The sequence below is a fragment of the Triplophysa rosa genome, linkage group LG20, assembly GCF_024868665.1.
Source record: "Triplophysa rosa linkage group LG20, Trosa_1v2, whole genome shotgun sequence".
NCBI classification, from domain to species: domain Eukaryota; kingdom Metazoa; phylum Chordata; class Actinopteri; order Cypriniformes; family Nemacheilidae; genus Triplophysa; species Triplophysa rosa.
The window spans coordinates 3,810,998-3,828,726 of NC_079909.1; the positions used below are offsets into that span (position 1 = coordinate 3,810,998).

A 17,729-nucleotide genomic window follows, 5' to 3' on the forward strand; every position below is an offset into this window, starting at 1 on the left:
AATACTGTGACTGAAAATAACTAGACTTCTGTTAAACCGTAGATTTGTATTTGGTTTGTATATGGAAATACAGCTGTTGAAAAACTAGAGATACTTTTTCGAATAATAGGTAAGTGTTTATGTAAAATTATCATTTTTGTTTCATTCTGTGAACTACTGACAATATTTCAAATACAAATTTTGTTTCCATTTGCAGAAAATGAAAACTGGAGAAACAGGTCAAAATAACAGAAAAGATGCTCTGTATTTTTTTAGACCTCAAATACGGCAAAGAAAACAAGTTCATATTCACTTTTAAGCAATACAACAGTCATATTTATACAGGTATTTAGGAAAATGTAAAAAAAAACATTTTAATGTGACAACCTGGATTTTTCTCAGTTTTCATGTGTCATGCTGTCAGTCTTTCACATTTCTGTTGGATGACTGTCACTCCTGAGCTTTGATTTTGTTGAAATTCAACAAACACTGAACTGGAATGACCACAATAAATCTAGAAGTGATGATTAAATGAAAATTTGGAATGGTCGCTTTATTTTCTCAGCGGCTGTGTAATATACAGTAACTGAATTTAGTTTGGTATTGATATTATTTCATAGGACAGATATGTTATATTGTTGTGAAGTGCGATGCAAAATGCAATGTGCCGTTTCAGAAAAATACCTCAGGCTTTATATGCATCACACACACACTTCTTATAGAGTGGAGAATTTCCATTGACTGTCTTTTACTGTCCAAACTGTAAATTGTATCACCAAACTCGCACACAAACCTTTATGCAGTTTTTCAAACAGAATTCAGTTAGTTTAATAATTAATTGACAATTTACCCTCCTTGTGTGGACATTTAGTCACCACAAACCTGTACACAACCACGCACGCACGTGCCAAATTGATACTAATGAATTACAATCATTGATCTAGACAAGCTGCTCAAATGACACAAAGAAAACAAGTTACGTCTGTGTCCAAAGGTAGCGTCATGCCTTTATTCAAATTCAGGAAAAGTGCCCAGCCTCCATCAAAATCCAAAAAAACGCTTTAAAACACCTTTAAAACCTATTTGACCAACTGATTTAACATTTTCTGTCTTAAATATAAATTTTAATACTAAAATTCTCAAATGTATTCTCTGTTAACAAAATACATAGATACACGATCCTTTTTCTACAGATTTATTTTCTCATACAGGATTTGACGTACATGGAATAGTGATCTCAATAATTTACGATATTTTAGACGCTAATATATCTGTGTGGAATGTGTAATGCTGGATGAAGGCGGGCGTTAGCCGCAGGCTGATATAGGTTGGCTGAGCCCGCTGAAGTAAGACTTCTCCCTCTCGCTCATCACCTCGAAGTGCAGCGGCTGTCGACATAAGTTACACTCAGCGGATGAGTGTGGCTTCAGCTCAAGACCCACCTCCTTCCAGGTCTGAGTTAGCTTATCTGCGATAGACAAAGAAAGTCATTGTTTATTGTGCCGCAGGACACAACTATGCATCAACACCGTACCAAACCACGTTCAATCAAACTCACCGACAAAGTATTTCATCATCTGCGGCGTGTGATGTGGAGTCGGGGCGATCCGGAGCATCTCCTCTCCACGTGCCACTGTGGGATAGTTAATGGCCTGGACGTAGATGTTGTAGCGGCTCATCATGATGTCACAGACCTCCGTGTTCTTCTCTGCATCTGCAACCTGATTGTAAGCATTCGTATTAGCCACGTGCACACCAACGTAGAGCTTAGTGAATAACAAAAGTCACAAATACATCACAAATGGCGACCGTTGCCTACGTACTCTGACTGGAATGATGTGGCTGGGGCAATGGACTACAGGCAGGCCAGTATCCATCAGCATCTGACGCAGCAGCTTCACGTTGCGCTGGTGCTTTCGTCTCAGCGCACAACCTTCTTCGCTCTTTAGGATCTGAATGGACTCGCGGGCACCGGCGAGCAGCATGGGCGGGAGGGAGGTAGTGAAAATGAAGCCGGCGGCATAGGAACGGACGGTGTCGACTAAGGCGTTGGTACTAGCAATGTAACCTCCGACACACCCGAACGCTTTCCCTGTGAAAATAAAACAGCATTAGAGGAAGCAGCAGTGTGTCCTGTATCACAGTGTTGGGTGTAACTAGTTACTAAGTAATTTAATTACGTTATCCTGGAAAAAGTAAAGTAATGGATTACTCTTATTTTTTTCTGTAATTTAATTAAAGTAACTTCTGATGTAATCAAACTAATTACTGTGTAATATACAATAGTGGAATTGACATAAATCTTTAAAATGCGTACTTTAAAGTATCCTTCTCACATTTGTAATATTTTGGTAAGGTAATAAAAAATACTTTACTATGTAGTAGGGCTGTGTATCGCCAACAACTTCACGATACGATACGCATCCCGATACAAGGCCTTGATACGATATGTATCACGATACGGGTGAATTTTTTATTACATTTCTCATATGAAAGATTTAGAACAAAATATACTTGCAGAAAATTGCCATTCATAACTACTTGTCAGTTAATCTGACAAATCAATGCATAAAGTAGTTTTGAGAATGAGTATAAAGTTGTAAAAGACCAAGTCTTTATAGACCCTTGTTTCTAAAACAGGGTTTCTAGGCTACATCATATATATGCATGTGCTTTACAAATAGACTATATGTATAACAAATAAATATGAATACATGCATAAACGTGCAGTCAGTGTAAATAGATTTAATTAAAAAAGAAATGTGTTGAATTGAAATAGATGGCGGATTTCTAGATATATTATAAATGTATTGGTGCTGTAAGATTTAAGCAGGTCTTTGCTCTTCACTTTCTATTACACGCACATGTACTGTGGCTCTTTCACGTCTTTTTCAAATGCGTTACTGTATTATGAGCGAGCAGCGCGTCACTACATCCCTCCAGCGGAGGGAGTTTCATTGATTTTAATCACGTGCAATAGTTTTATAGTGGATAAGGCAAAAGCATAGCTGCGTCATGTGTGTTGAATTAGCGCCTACCTGACACTAACTTTAAACTTTGCCTTAAAAGCAACCGTTTACGGATTTACGGAAAACGCACACGGATGCAGAGAGAAGGTAAAAGAGCGTGCTCTTAACCTTTCCGTTATGATGGTGAAACATTGCAGTTAATCCGCGGGTCACATCCATTTAGAATTGTGTGGGGCGATCCGTACGGATTGGAACACTGATAACTCCGATCAGATCCTTTACACCTTTAATAATCGTAACACAATATTTTTGCATTATAATTGGCTAATTACAAAGGTGCTGCAGAATCGATGAGTGCATCGTCAGGAGCTCACGATGATGTATCGCCGTATCGATATTTTGAAGACAGCCCTACTATGTAGTTTTATATGATTTATTTGAATAAATTAAAATAGCCGTTGCATGTCTATGCTTGAATCACTTAACTAATCAAGGTTGATATAGAATATATCAAGTAATTAATAATAAGTACTTCAATACTTTTTGGAGAGAGTCATTAATACAGTAATCGAATGACACTATTGAATATGTAATTGGTAACTAGTAATTAATGACTTTTTCAGAGTAACTTACAACACTGATCACTATACAGAACGTACTGCACCAATGGAGAAAAAGAGAGTATGTATTGACAATAAACAGTCAACACAAGTTCCTGTTGAGCTGTATTTACTGGCAACTAGTATAAAAACGTCAACCAATCGGGTGTTTTGTTTGTAAATTCATTGGTGACTCAGTCTAAATCAAACCTGCAGCCATTTCCTCTGAATGGATGACTCAGACGACTCAAAATGAGCTGAGAACTATGAGGAAATACATGATCTGCCTTTGAGGAAATTCAATCTTAAATGATCACGCAGCAATATAAGCTTTATGCACATTGAACCTATATTTATAGATATTAACGATGACCTCAACTGAAACACTCGAAATGCCTTCTGGGTCATCTCAAGCAGGCAGACAAACAGCCATTCAAGAGCAATTCAATAAGAGCAAAGCAGGAGCTCTCGTTGCTAGGAGACAAGACGGCAGCTTCTGTTCAATAAGTATCCACTAGAGCATTGAGTGACAAAACCAGACCTCCGCTGTCACGTCCACAGACCTGACCCTCATTCAAAACTAACAATGCAGCTACACAAGGAAAGCTTGGTTTAAAACACCCAAGTCCCAATTTACCACAACAGGTCATACTCACCAAGAGTTCCAGAGATGATGTCCATCTTGTGCATTACATTGTCCCGATCTCCAATGCCACCTCCCCTGGCTCCATACAGTCCCACGGCATGGACCTCATCCACAAAGGTGATAGCACCAAACTCGTGGGCAACATCGCACATCTCCTCCAGAGGACACACAGCGCCTAACACAACAAACAAGAGTCGCCATTAACTACAGGCTCGCGCGAGTCCCCGGAGCGTAACAAAGAGGTCCTTACTTACCATCCATAGAGTGCACGGTCTCAAAAGCCACGATCTTCGGAGTGGATGGATCCGATTTCATCAGCAGCTCTCGCAAGTGGTTGGCGTCATTGTGGCGGAAGATAAACTTCTTGGCGCCGCTGTTCCTGATGCCCTGTATCATGGAGGCATGGTTGCCTGCGTCTGAATAGATCTCACAGCCTGAAAAGAAAATACAAACAAGTTGGAAATCTGAACGGGTCACGTTTCATCTCAAATGTCGCTCAAATCCTCAGGCAAAACAAAATAATTACCAGGTAGTATTTTTGCTAGCGTAAAGAGCGTAGAGTCATTGGCTACGAAACAGGAGGTGAACAGCAGGGCGGCGTCTTTTTTGTGGAGATCGGCAAGCTCGTGCTCCAGGTTCACGTGAAACTTACTCGTCCCCGATATATTTCGAGTCCCTCCAGCTCCTGAACCATGTTTTTGTAACGTGTCCCTGTTGAAAGAGAACACGGGGAGCTGTTACACAACACACGAACGGGTGAATTTGAAAGCATAACATCACATTTTGCCCCAAAATATAAAACTGAATCCTTTTTATTTCCTTAAGTGTTTACTTGCATTTTGTAATTCTTAAAGACTTTTTTATTATATGTTCATTTTTGTTTTTACCTGAATACATTAAGGCAATTCAAGACATATCACACACTTGATTACTTTTATCACATACATTAGATTTTGCTATGTAGTGAGAATATTTTGTCCCCAACTGTCATGAAAATAACATCACGATGCAACAATAAAAAACAAAATTTGTTTTCTTTAAAGCACAGTTTTGCATTTGATTTCCAGTGAAATATGACATGCACCTATTCTTGTCAAGTTCTGGATGATTCACTTACATTATAGATTGCACAACCCATGGATGGCGGCTCATGCCGAGATAGTCGTTGCTGCACCACACTGAAACATTCCTCTTGTAGGACAAGGACTCGGTGTAATCGTCCGCCATCGGGAACTCGGTGGCTCTGCGGTTCACCGTTTTAAACACACGGTATGTGTGATCGTTCTTCTTCGCCTCGATTTTCTTCTCAAAGAACTCATCGTAGCGAAAGTTGGAGACAGCTGCGAGAGACGAACACAAGCCGAATCACAATGAGAAGTGGTTTACAGTTTCAGTTTCACCATTGCGCTTTTAGCACAACACTTAGCGCAAGACGTAGATGTGTAAAAACTCTTACTCTTGGGCATGTTCTCCTGCAGCAAGTGAGAGACGCTGGTTGGCCGTTGTTTCATCAGCTTCCTCATGAGGTTCCCTCCAACCTTAGTGTCCTTGACCAAGGGTTTCAGCTCAGATTGAGGGACATCTGAAAAATGGATCACCTTTAGATGTCAAGCCACTGACTGTTTCATGCAAGCTCTAATAAAAGTTTAAATAAAGATCCAAAAGCAGCGAATCGCTTCCTCACAAACCTTTGCACACGGTGCGAACTTCAGAAACGTCTTCCTGTAGTTCCATGCGAGCTTGCCGAACCACGCTGCTGTTCTTCTGGCCCATCTCGGCTGCCAGGAAGGGGCATTTGGAGGCCGCAGGTTGACCTGCTGAAGGCGCGGGGTGGTCCAGAGGTACTTTGGGGGCCCCTTCAGGTTCTAATTTAAAAAACAAAGGGGGGACTTTTTAGTTAAAATAATAACGTAATGGTGAGAATAACAAAACCGCATACAAAATGAATATATTTTACTCCCTCTACAGTATATATTATACTCCGTGGGATTACAAATGTATACAATGTTATATCTAGGTTAAAGTTATATACATTATGTTTCACATTTTGAGGTAAAGACGATGACATTCGAAGAAGATCAAGTCAGGCAGCCCAGATGTCTGAGACATTACCCTTTTGTCTTTATTCACTTCCTGACCATTGGGCAGGGTCCCAAGTTAAAGGTGAATGCTAAGCTCAAGGCACAGCTAAGCCTTTGTCTCTATGATAATGTGAAGGTATGGTCAATACTGTCAGGCTGATTGGATTAGCACCTATGCATTTGAATGACACTGCTATGCTGATGAGACCTTGGCTGGGACAAGTCCGGTAACAGGCTGATTCCTGTATTGCATTTGCATGCTATGTGTAAATCATCTCCACCTCTATGTATCCCGCCCCCTTGAAAGGTATAAAACTTTACTGTACTGAACTAAAGTCAGACTTGGATGACTACAGCGACGCACAGCGAGTCCTCAATAAAGAGAACTTCTGTATGAAAGATATCCCAACGTCTCCTGGTCTCTGCTTCGACGAGGAAAAAGTTTCCTACAACTCCCATTATGCAACGCATTCAACATTACCATCCATTTCCAAATTATCTAATATAATTTTTAAACGCATCAATTTTTCAAACCCAACTGATGTACAAATGGTAATTTACAACAAAATTACTGCTATTTATGCATTTCTAATGTCATAATGCATATGCAGTGTAATGAAGTCATGTGGCACTTTCAATCGAGGAACAATGTGGAGTAGTGTTTTTCTCTTTAAAATGTAGACTATATGTAGTAAACACATGCTTGAACAAGTGCATGAACAAGCAATGGTTAAACAGACTGACCCTCATTGGCCGGGGTCGTATTCTCGACCTTCTGAAAGCTGGCAGAGGAAGAGCAGACAGAGCGGACCAGTGGCCTCGAGGCGAGGTCCATCATGACAGGACATTTCACTGCGTACGCAACCAAGGACTTTCTAGCCTGATGCAGGAAAGTTTGGGGGACACGAGACAGGAATGGGCAGCGAATGATGGCATCCATAATTGTCCAAGCCTGAAATGAAATAAAGCAGTGTTAATACAGACGTTATAATGCCAAAAACAACATTAACCATGGTGTCACTACAGTAATACATCTGCCAGAAAAACATGGTGGCTACACTTGGTTACCGTTCCTAAGGTAAGCAATTCATAAAGTGTTTCTCAACCCTGGTCCTCAGGGCACACCTTCCAGAATGTTTTAGTTCTCTCCCTATATGAAACACCATGCCTCATGAAAACCTGAACATTTAAGCTATTTTTTGTTGCTTTTTTATTCGGATATCTTGTTATAATATGTTTCTGCTTGTAGTTTCTAATAATAATAATAATAATAATAATAATAATAAACAAAGATCGTCTGGACCAGGTACGAAAACATAAAGGCATTTCATTCACGATAACATATTTTTCAGAAGTTAGTTTTGTTAAATATTTCTAATATCGTCTTGATATCTATTTTTTAGTACGAACATAAAAAAGCATAAATAAACACAGATCCAGAAATCAAACTATTAAACTAAAACAAAATCACTGAAAAGAGTTACAAAAAACATGACTCATGAGAACAAGTCTGTCAAACAAACGTTACATCACTCAAGGTTGTCATGTTCTGAAAAACCTTAAAGATTATGCCAAATATCACGTTTTGTATACAAATAAAAATAAAGCCTGCAACTAAACTTCCTTAGAAGACTATCACTTCAGGTACACTTTATAATGCGAGAATATCTAACATTAGTGTGTGTATACAGATGACATCTAAGCAAAGAATCATAATAACACCTCAAACACACACCACTTTATTGTAAGACTTGTGTCGTGTAAGAAGATACAACCAGTAAACTCATTGTTATTCAGCTAACGTAATAAACTGTTGAATGTATCGTACGTCAACTCCCATAAGCAAGTCGACTAACGTTACATGTACATGCTAATAAGATTAGCATTAATGTGCTCCCCTTTAAAAAATGAATTAAATTACTCACTTCAGTTTGATCCGAGATTACTCCGACTTTAAACGAGGTGCGAACACTGTGACCGTCCCGACTGTCAATAAATCATATGATGTTGTACGTGACCTGTTTTTGCTCCTGAGAGGAGCGCGTATCTTCGTTATCCTACACTGAGGACGAACGAGAGGGCGAACGGACGCACGGAGGTTTTATGAAAGAGCCGCACGAACAAATATCGCGAGATGTTGCATGTTATGACGTGGATTCCAAGAACACACCCATTTCCTTCCTTGAAACACTATTGTTTTATTATTAAACTCTCTATGCGCAATAAACTTGTCTGTCAACCACCATAAAACTTTAAACAATTAACAATTAAATATAACAAACCAGTGCCAGAGCAGAGAACACTACAGCAATAACAGCTAATATACTAATATACAGTGCCTTTGTACTCATAGATGTTTGTACTCGTGTGCACCAATAGAGTGCCTGCAATGTTATAAGGTCTTATTGCAGTTTTACTTGTTTTACTCAACCAGTCTATCTAAAACAGCAGCACAATCATCATCATTATATAATCAAATAATCATCAACATTAATTGTAATTATTTTAATTTGTATATACCTTTATATCTGTGTTTTTTTTATTAATGCCATTAACGATTGTTCCTGCTTTGGAACAATGCACATTGTGAAAAGCGCCATATAAGAAAACAGGGAAAGGTGCGACATCTTGCGGCCACTTAATCGCATTACATTATGTTAGTGTAGCGTTATACAGTATATCATGCATTTGTGTGTAAACTTATGCATATTTAAAGTTGCTTTGGCAATATAACGCCATTTTACCATGCCCATAAAGCTATTTGAGTCTTAAATCTCTTTTTGTGCATGCATTTGCAGCATTTTGCAGAGGTTATATTCAATTATGATTAGTTTAAGGTCAATTAATTTTGTAGCCTATTCATATATTCATTTGAACCAGCTTTCAGAAAAATGCACGAAAGCGTTTTCTTCTCTTTCCTTACTGCTTTATTGTTATAAGTGGAGTTTTTAATTACAGATTAAGATGTAAGAGCGATGATCCCTCAAGACTATTTGACATCAATTAATAGGAACCATTACACCATGCTACATTTCTAAGCTGCATATCTGATATTATTGATCATTCAAGTATCCATACATGCATACATACAGTAGATACATGACATGAGAACAGGAAGAACAATAAGTAAGTTTAAATAAGTACGACTAAGGAAAAGAAGACGACGACAACACAGGTTGTGGCCGGGGTGAGAGGAGTGTGTGATGATGTTACCTGCTCGCTTGTTTATTCTGGAGTTGTCCTGAAGTTTGGGCTGGCTTGCTCCAATGATCCTTTCAGCTGTTCTAGCAGTCCGTTGCAGTCTTCATCTTTGAATTCCTGGCTGACCCCAACCAAACAGTTATAGAAGAGCCCAGAAATGATCAAAGAATTACATCAATTATGAGGATTTTTTAAAAATGGCAGCAGCTGTTGGCACAATGAAGCAATATTAAAAAAAATATTTTAGAGATAATATTGTACACTGGGATCACTGTAAACATTATGCAAACACAGTGTATACTGTAGATATAAAGAATATTGTGTATATAATAAAAGTATTTCTAAACCCAACGGTTAAGTTTACAATGTTTCTACTGGACCAAGAATGGGTTAAAACAACCCATTTTGGATTAAAACTACCCAGCATGATCATTTATAACCCAACTGTTGGATTTGTCCATTTTTGACCCAACACTGTGTTTAAATAACCCAACATTTTTAAGAGTGTTGAATGATACTGTGTAGAATGTCCTTTCTTGAAGCCAAATTGTTGAATGTCTAGTTTACGGGCCGATCTGTGAGAGATATGCAGATAACTGGTTAAATACCACCCTTTCTATAGGGCCTTTGGAAGGAAGGGCTGGAGTGAAATTGGTCTGTAGCTGCTGACCACTGAGGGGTCATATTAGACCTGCATCGTCCTTGTTATACAAATGTGTATAGCCTATTTTATTATCCATTTCCTCACTAACAGAAAATATCTCAAACGAGGGCCATTTCTCAATATGCGTTCATCAGCGATCTTGTGTCTAGTGATGGCGAGATGAAGCCTCATGAAGCATTGAAGCTTTTCAGCCAAGTGGTTCACAAAAGGGTTCATTTCTCGAGGCTTCATTTGCTCAAAATACCATCTGGTGGCCAAAGAGTGTAGAACAGGCAGATACATTACAGATGTGCCTGATGTGGTCTGTGATACACTGTATTTTGTGCCATTTAAGGCTTAGAAATAAAGGTGGAGGAAAAAATTTCCACATAGACTAATGCATTGTATGAATATGTGTATTTTCTGGTGGTATATAATGATTGTACACATAACTGTGTAATAAACGTGTTGGCTTGAAATGAATGGGACTATGAAATGTGTGTAAATAAATGTTTTGGTCATAATAGGCAGAATTATTATTATAAAACTGAAAAGTGTCTGGGTTTAACTGGGCAGAGGGCAGTGAATGTGCTTGTGAGACTTTGCAGGGGACTGTGATTTTGCTTGTGCAACAAGGAAAATGATGAACAGGATATACTTCAGGAGTTTTTATTCAAGAATATTATTTTCTCAACTGTTTTAGGGCTAAGGCGATTTCGTTTTTTTTTACACAACTTCTCCTGCCTTTGAAAACACCCTTTGGCATGGCACAGATGAAGCCGGGGTACATAAATACTTGACAGCAAGCATATACAAATGTGGATATTTAATCTTCTGTCTCTCCCAGTACTGAAGTGGGTCCTCCAATCGCCCAATATTTTGTTCGGCAAGATACCGCTGGACTTCCACAGTAGCATCTGCTGTAAGGTTGTGCCTTCCCCTTGACACCATCACACTGTCATCCAAACGACGCCACAGCCTGTTACCTGAGAAGAAAACAACGACATTGTTAGTGAGTGTGTAGTAAACAATCCAAATTGACTTCAAAGCCAAAAACTACATTACCTGGGGATACAAGTTCAGCCCCCTGTGATGTTGATGGACGTCCACATGTCAGATGTCAGGCTAACTGCAGTCACCTTCTTCACCTCAGCTTTGGCCTTCTCCTTGTACTCCTTAGGCATATTTTGCCTCCACCATGGCCTTTACAGCCTAAACGAAAGAAGAAGCTGTGCTTAATTGCCAAATGCAATATTATAATACACTTTTGCTTGATGCATGCACCTATACACACCTGCCTTGTGGGAAGAACATCGGTTGGGTCTAGTTTGTGAACAAAGTCTCTAAATCCAACATCCTCCACAACACTAAATGGCTGTGTGTCCTTCACAATCATTGTGACCAGGGCCTCATCCAGCTCTTGTTTTCTGGTAGCTAGAAAAAAAGAGAAGCTGTGTAAACAAAACATACCTTTTCCTTTTCATGATTTACAAAAGTAAAGATGGAAAAATTGTTCATATATTATTATTATTATATCATAGTTTTGTAATATTTGTAATGACACACCTTGGATGGGCCCACCTCCATTTCTCTCCTTGTTCTCATGCAAGGCACGATAATGCCTTAACATAGATGAAGTGTTATTAATATACACCAATTCCTTGGAGCACAACATACACTTCACCTTTGAATAAAAGATTGAGACATTCAAAATAAAAAATAACAAATATAATGCATTGATAAAAATGTATGTAGGCCATACCTTGTTAGAAGAAATCTGATCAAAGAATTCCCATACAGGGGAAGTCTTTCTCTTTCTGCTGGCTCCATCGAAACAACAAGCAAAACTATCAAAGTACCAAACAACCAAAACTCACCTCTATCACAACCACACATTTCTCAGTCTTTTCCGACGAGGGTGCATTGCCTCATCCTCTCCATCGTTCGTAGCGGCGTGTGCATCCGCGCTACTCACATCCAGGGAAATGCCCTGATATTGTTCAAAAACTTTTTTTCTCACTCCTTCTCTCATGTTTTCGTCGAGGAACCTGAGGTGTTTGTGCCAAGGATCTAGGGCGGATGCGAGAAGAGGAGTTTTCCCTACGTTCTCAAAGTTAGCTGCGTTTATTCGTTGCTTGAGAGATGCCGCAACGGTGTTTTTGAATTCAGTCACTTTCTGTGATTCTCCACTGCACATTTGAAGGTGTCTGTAGACAAAGATGAAATAAATTAATAATTGAGAATTTTGGTCTCATATTCCATTATTGCCTAATTTATTTTCTAAGTAACATTTTTATATAAACGCTAAACATTGGACTGGTGTTCGTCTTTGAATTGATTTACATTTTATTCGATTTTATCAATTTATATATTTAAATGAAAACAAAATTAAGAAAATAATTTTGAAGAAAACAATTTGTTTAGAAAAAAAAGAGAATGAACCTAAACTAAGTAATACATGCATTTATTCATTTAAATTAGACAAACCTGCATAAAAGGCTTTGCACAAGTGGATAGACTATGGAGACAGACACGTAGTTTTCGCCACTGTGGAAATATTATTCAGTTAAAAGTATGATTTAATTATCAATATAATCAATAAGTGTTTTCTTTCATTAAATCATTAAGCTGTGTGCTTTTATCATGTGCTTGCTATTTTACTCAGTGGAAAATTACTGTGACAAGCAGAGTGAAACAGGAAAAGAGGGGGTGAAACCATAAATCTAACTAAGTCAGCACACACACACGCACACGCACACGCACACGCACACGCACACGCACACGCACACACACACACACACACACACACACAAAGAGTCACACAGAAAAGAAATGTTATGAATCAATCCACTGCATATGTTTTAAGTATAATCATGAGTTGTGATGTGTTTTAATGAATCATAGGATTAAGAAACAACGCTACATAATTAAAAGCATTAGATGATTGAGTGTTTTCTTTTTACTAAAAGAATGTTGGTATGTTGTCTGGCCATAAGAAACTGTCTCTAGGGAACACTCCCCGAAACTAGCGACTGACCACAGGATGTAAAACATGTGTTGTGAGAGATGTTGTTTTGCAGAAACTAACAAAGAAGGACGGAGTCAGATAAACGTGGTTCACGGTGATTGGTTGCTAAGGAGCAATACTCCCCAGAGAAAAAGGAGGAGTCAGAAGATGAGAACGACGTCAAATACTGAATAAATATGTGTGTTTTTTGAATAAACTGGGTTGTTGGCTTTTGAGAGAGTGTGGAGAGCGACTGACAACCCAAAGCTTTGTTACCCTTTTTACATCTGATAATAAAACTTCTGTTTAATTTTGGAGAACGTCTCTGTGCAAATTTTTGAGCATGCAGGACTGACCATTAAGTCCAACACCACCCAGTGCTTCACTTGCAGTTTTCAGAGTCTGGAGGACAGGTAACATTTCCTCAATTGTCTGCCAGTGATCATCGATTAACTCCAGAGTTTTTGCATCCGCCAGTTTGGTTACGTCCTGTCAGAGAGCACGGCGGTGATGGCCCAGCGCTGTTCATGTAATCGTGCAAACGTATCAGCAGTCGAATTCCAGCGCGTTTTGCAGTATTGCACAAGCTTGTGTGAAGGCAACTCTAACTGTCTTTGTTTCTGCTTAAGTGCATTTGTGGCAATCGCGCTGTGGTGGAAATGTCCTACAAGTCTACTGCATGCTCCGATGAGTCTATTTATGGTTGCAGCTTTAAATCCATCATTGATGGCCAACTGAAGCGTGTGCGCGAAACAAGGTACAGATTCCCAGTTCATGTGTCTGTTTGCAGCTATCATATTGCTAGCGTTATCGTGCATGCACGCGACCACTTTGCCGTTCAGGCCCCACTGCTCTACAGATGTCATCAAATGATCTGCCAGGTTGGCAGCAGAGTGTCACTCATCCATTGCTCGGGTTTGCAGAACATAACTGTTCACCTTACCATCAGCAATAAAATGGCACGTTATAGTGACATAGGACTCTGTGTTTAATGCTGTCCAATTGTCAGATATAATGCTCACGAACTCTACCATCACTAAAGTAGTTTTGAATTCGGAAACCGTGCTCTCATGTTGAAGCTCTGCTTTCGCTGTTATGGTTTTCCGTGAGGGAATGTCGTAATCTGGCTCTAGAAATGGCAAGACTTCTTTAAATCCTTCTCCCTCAACGAAACTAAAAGGAAGCATATCTCTTGAGATCATTTTTGCTATGAGCTGAGTGGTCTTTTCGGCTCGCTTGGGGGTACATCTCCGCCTTCCTGCAGTCACGAATGCTGTGATGGGCAGCTGTCCGTCTTCATTCGGTGGGTCAATAATTACGTTTCGGTGTTTGGAATTCATATGAAGTGGTGCTTTGATGATAACTTAGTTTCGCCTGACAAATTTTGCACATCACATGTTGATCATTTTGAACAAAGTAGTTCCAAACTTCGCTGTGCTTACAGGTCGAGGACGCCATTTTGTCATCAAATCCAATCATCTCACTTTCACTGCGCGCTCCACAGCTCCACCCAGTGCATATATGTATAACTGTTAGTATTAGTTTGCGTGCTTGGCCAGCAGAGCAATATTTTAGCGAAATACGAATAGCGATTTTATTATTCGAATAACTACTGCAGATCGAATATTCGAATTTTCGACTATTCGTGCACACCCCTAATTAGAACCCATTATAATTATACATTTTGTCCACACTGGATACGTCGCGGCACAACAATCCCATTAGAACAAGCCGTGTGTCATGTCGTGTCGCGTCGTGCCAGTCACGTCCGGTGTAGACACTGTGTTACAGACATAAAACTTAAAACTAAACTTTTTGGAGTACTACGGAATTATTCTTAATATATGCACAATGCATAATTCTTAAAGATCGGGTATCATGTAATGTCATGCATTCTGTGTCACGATCATGGTGAGACAGGTGCAGAACCAGGTGCAGACAGCGGGTAAGGGGTTAACAAGACATTTAATAATAATAACAAAACAAAAACCCATGAGGGGGTAAAATAACAAAGATATAAACATGACAGATAAACAGGAACACGGACTAACTAAACAAGACAGGACTAAAGATAACATTTACCATAGTTTGCAAATAACTAGACTACACTGACAAGTCAGGAACTCGCCATGCAATCACATGAATCGAAATGAACCAACACAGGACAGAAAACACAAGGGCATTATAAAAGGATCAAATCAAGAGGGGGACAGCTGTGGGGCATGAAATAATTAACAATCAATAATGAGGAAAAGAGGGGGCGGGGCCTAAGACGAGATCGGAGAGAGTGTATGGCCAAACATGCCTCTCTCCACATTAAACATGAGGTTCATCTGCTCTTAAAACCCATTTTTAGCCTTTATTAGCCTTTATGTAATACCATTGATATCGTAAATATCTTCTCTGTGTTTTATTTTTATTATTTGTCTGTATACTTATTTTTTGTACTCTTCACTTCTGTAAAGAGCTTTTAAAGGTGCTATATAAAATAAAGTTTATTATTATTATAATTGGCAGATGACACCCTGGGGACGAGCAATGGAGACCGAGTCGCTGGAGGTGGAGACCCAGGTGGAGGTGGAGACCCAGGTGGAGATGAACAGGTAGAGAATAAGGGTGACACCTGAGGTCCGAAGGACCAAGGTGGAGCTAACGGGTCATTCGAGCAAGACGGATATGGGGATCTGGGAGACTGTGGCGGAACAACTGAGGATGGCAGAGCTAGAGGGAAGGTGAGCCTAGTGGAGCAGGAGGGGGTGGAGGCCTGATGTGTAGCTGGAGGTTTGGAAGTCTGGAGCGAAACCAGAGTGACGACTGACCAAGACAGAGCTGGAGGGACGAGGGAGGCTGGTGGAGCGAGTGGGGTGATGGCAATGGTGAGGACGAAATAGAAAAAGCCAAGGTGGAGCCGATGGGTCAGAGGACAAAGAGGAGTCCAGGACTTAGGGGCTGGAGATGGAAACAGGGGATCCTCACGCCTACTGTAGGCAGAGCTGGAGATTGGAAGGCCGGAGGTGGATCAGAGTTCCCATATGGTGCTGACTGAGGGTTAGCTGAGGAACTGACAGATATTCTGTTACGTGATGCTGTGCTATAGGAAGCGCAAGACGAAGGGGTAATCCAAGAGTAGGGTTGAGTACCTATGTATCCGGTATGTAACTGGACCGAATCAATAAGCAGATTTCGGTGCCTCATTTCGGTGCCACTTAAACGCTGACTGAGCCGTCGATTGAGACATTTGTCGATAGAGACTCGGACGTGTAACCCAAACGTTGCCGGTTTGAGCCTCAGTACCAGCAGGGTTTGTAGGTGGGGGGAGTGAATGATCAGCGCTCAATACCACGGCTGAGGTGAGACCCTTGAGCAAGGCACTGATCCCCCAACTGCTCCCTGTGCGCCGCAGCAATGGCTGCTCACTGCTCTGGGTGTGTGTGTTACTCACTGCTGGGTGTGTGTGTTACTCACTGCTGTGTGTGTGCACTTGGTTGGGTTAAATGCAGAGTACATATTCCGAGTATGGAACACCATACTCGGCCACACGTCACATCACTTCACTTGAGCCATTCAGAGGTGGACTCGCTGCTATGTTTCAGATCATTGTCCTGCTACAAATCTCAAGTGCGCTTGAAAGGTTCACCAGTAGTTTACTCTATTTGTGGATAATGGCTCTCACCATGGTTCGCTGGAGTCCCAAAGCCTTAGAAATGGCTTTGTAAAATGACTGTAATAACGCTCAATAAAACAGAAGGAAGGAGGCGGGAACCGTGGGCCTGACCTGATGGTAGAGTGGAGAATGGGAAGCGGCGACATGACAAGAGCTGAGATGATAGAGCTGGATAAAGAAGGATGCGGTCGCCTGACACGTCTTCATGGCCTGACCTGATGGTAGAGCGGAGAATGGGAAGCGGTGACCTGACAAGAGCTGAGATGATAGAGCTGGATAAAGAAGGACACGGTCACCTGACACGTCTTAACCACAAAATTTAAAATGCTATTAGATTATTAATGATAATCTAATGATAAACTATAATTTACCTTATTAGTAAGTTTATTTATTTTATTTAGCCTTGTTGTGCAAGCTCTCTGGAGCTTGTGCAGAGGCAGCAGCTTTTGCCAGAGGGGAACTGGAAACCCCTGGTTGGGCCTGGGTTCTCCTGAGGTTTTTTTTCTCGATTAGAGTTTTGGGTTCCTCGCCACCGTTTGCATACTGTTTTTTGCACTATTTGCCTGACTGGGGGGGCTGCTTTAGAATTTTAAAGTTTTACTTAATTAATATTGCATATAGGAATTTATAGTCGGTTATATTTGAGCTGTGCTTCTCTCTCCTTTATCTTAAATGTGTGCTCTCACTGAGCGTGTGTGTGTGCGTGCATGCGTGTCTGTGTGTGCGTGCATGCGTGTCTGTGTGTGTGTGCGCGTGTCTGTGTGTGTGTGCGTACTTGTCTGTGTACGTGTGTGTGTGCGTGCGCGTCCGTGTGTGTGTGTGTCTATGTCTATGTGTGTTAGTACGTGTGCATATTGTGTCTGTGGAGTGTTTTGTATGTGGGTATGTCTGTCTTCTGTGTTTTCAACCTTTTCTTGTTTTTGCAGGTACAACTTTAATT

At 40.3% G+C, this 17,729-nt stretch overlaps 1 protein-coding gene across 1 annotated transcript; it reads right to left on the reverse strand.

Annotated features, from left to right (window-relative positions):
* Positions 1 to 966: 966 nt before the first annotated feature.
* alas1 (aminolevulinate, delta-, synthase 1) lies at positions 967 to 8,353 on the reverse strand. The gene is made up of 11 exons (XM_057362581.1): positions 8,200 to 8,353; positions 7,019 to 7,226; positions 5,882 to 6,058; positions 5,650 to 5,775; positions 5,311 to 5,533; positions 4,720 to 4,904; positions 4,448 to 4,627; positions 4,204 to 4,368; positions 1,803 to 2,071; positions 1,538 to 1,700; positions 967 to 1,447 (listed from the first exon to the last, which is right to left on the reverse strand). Exons 2-11 carry the CDS (start codon positions 7,212 to 7,214, stop codon positions 1,287 to 1,289), a joined length of 1,845 nt encoding a protein of 614 aa, XP_057218564.1. The 5' UTR covers positions 7,215 to 7,226; positions 8,200 to 8,353; the 3' UTR covers positions 967 to 1,286.
* Between the last annotated feature and the right edge of the window lie 9,376 nt (positions 8,354 to 17,729).

Excerpts from the sequence above, each read along its gene's own strand:
- alas1 (XM_057362581.1), bottom strand. The coding sequence starts at position 7,214 with ATGGATGCCATCATTCGCTGCCCATTCCTGTCTCGTGTCCCCCAAACT. Across the intron at positions 5,534-5,649 it reads GCAGGAGAACATGCCCAAGA|CTGTCTCCAACTTTCGCTAC; the intron begins GTAAGAGTTTTT and ends CGTCTCTCGCAG. Across the intron at positions 1,448-1,537 it reads GATGATGAAATACTTTGTCG|ATAAGCTAACTCAGACCTGG; the intron begins GTGAGTTTGATT and ends TGTCTATCGCAG.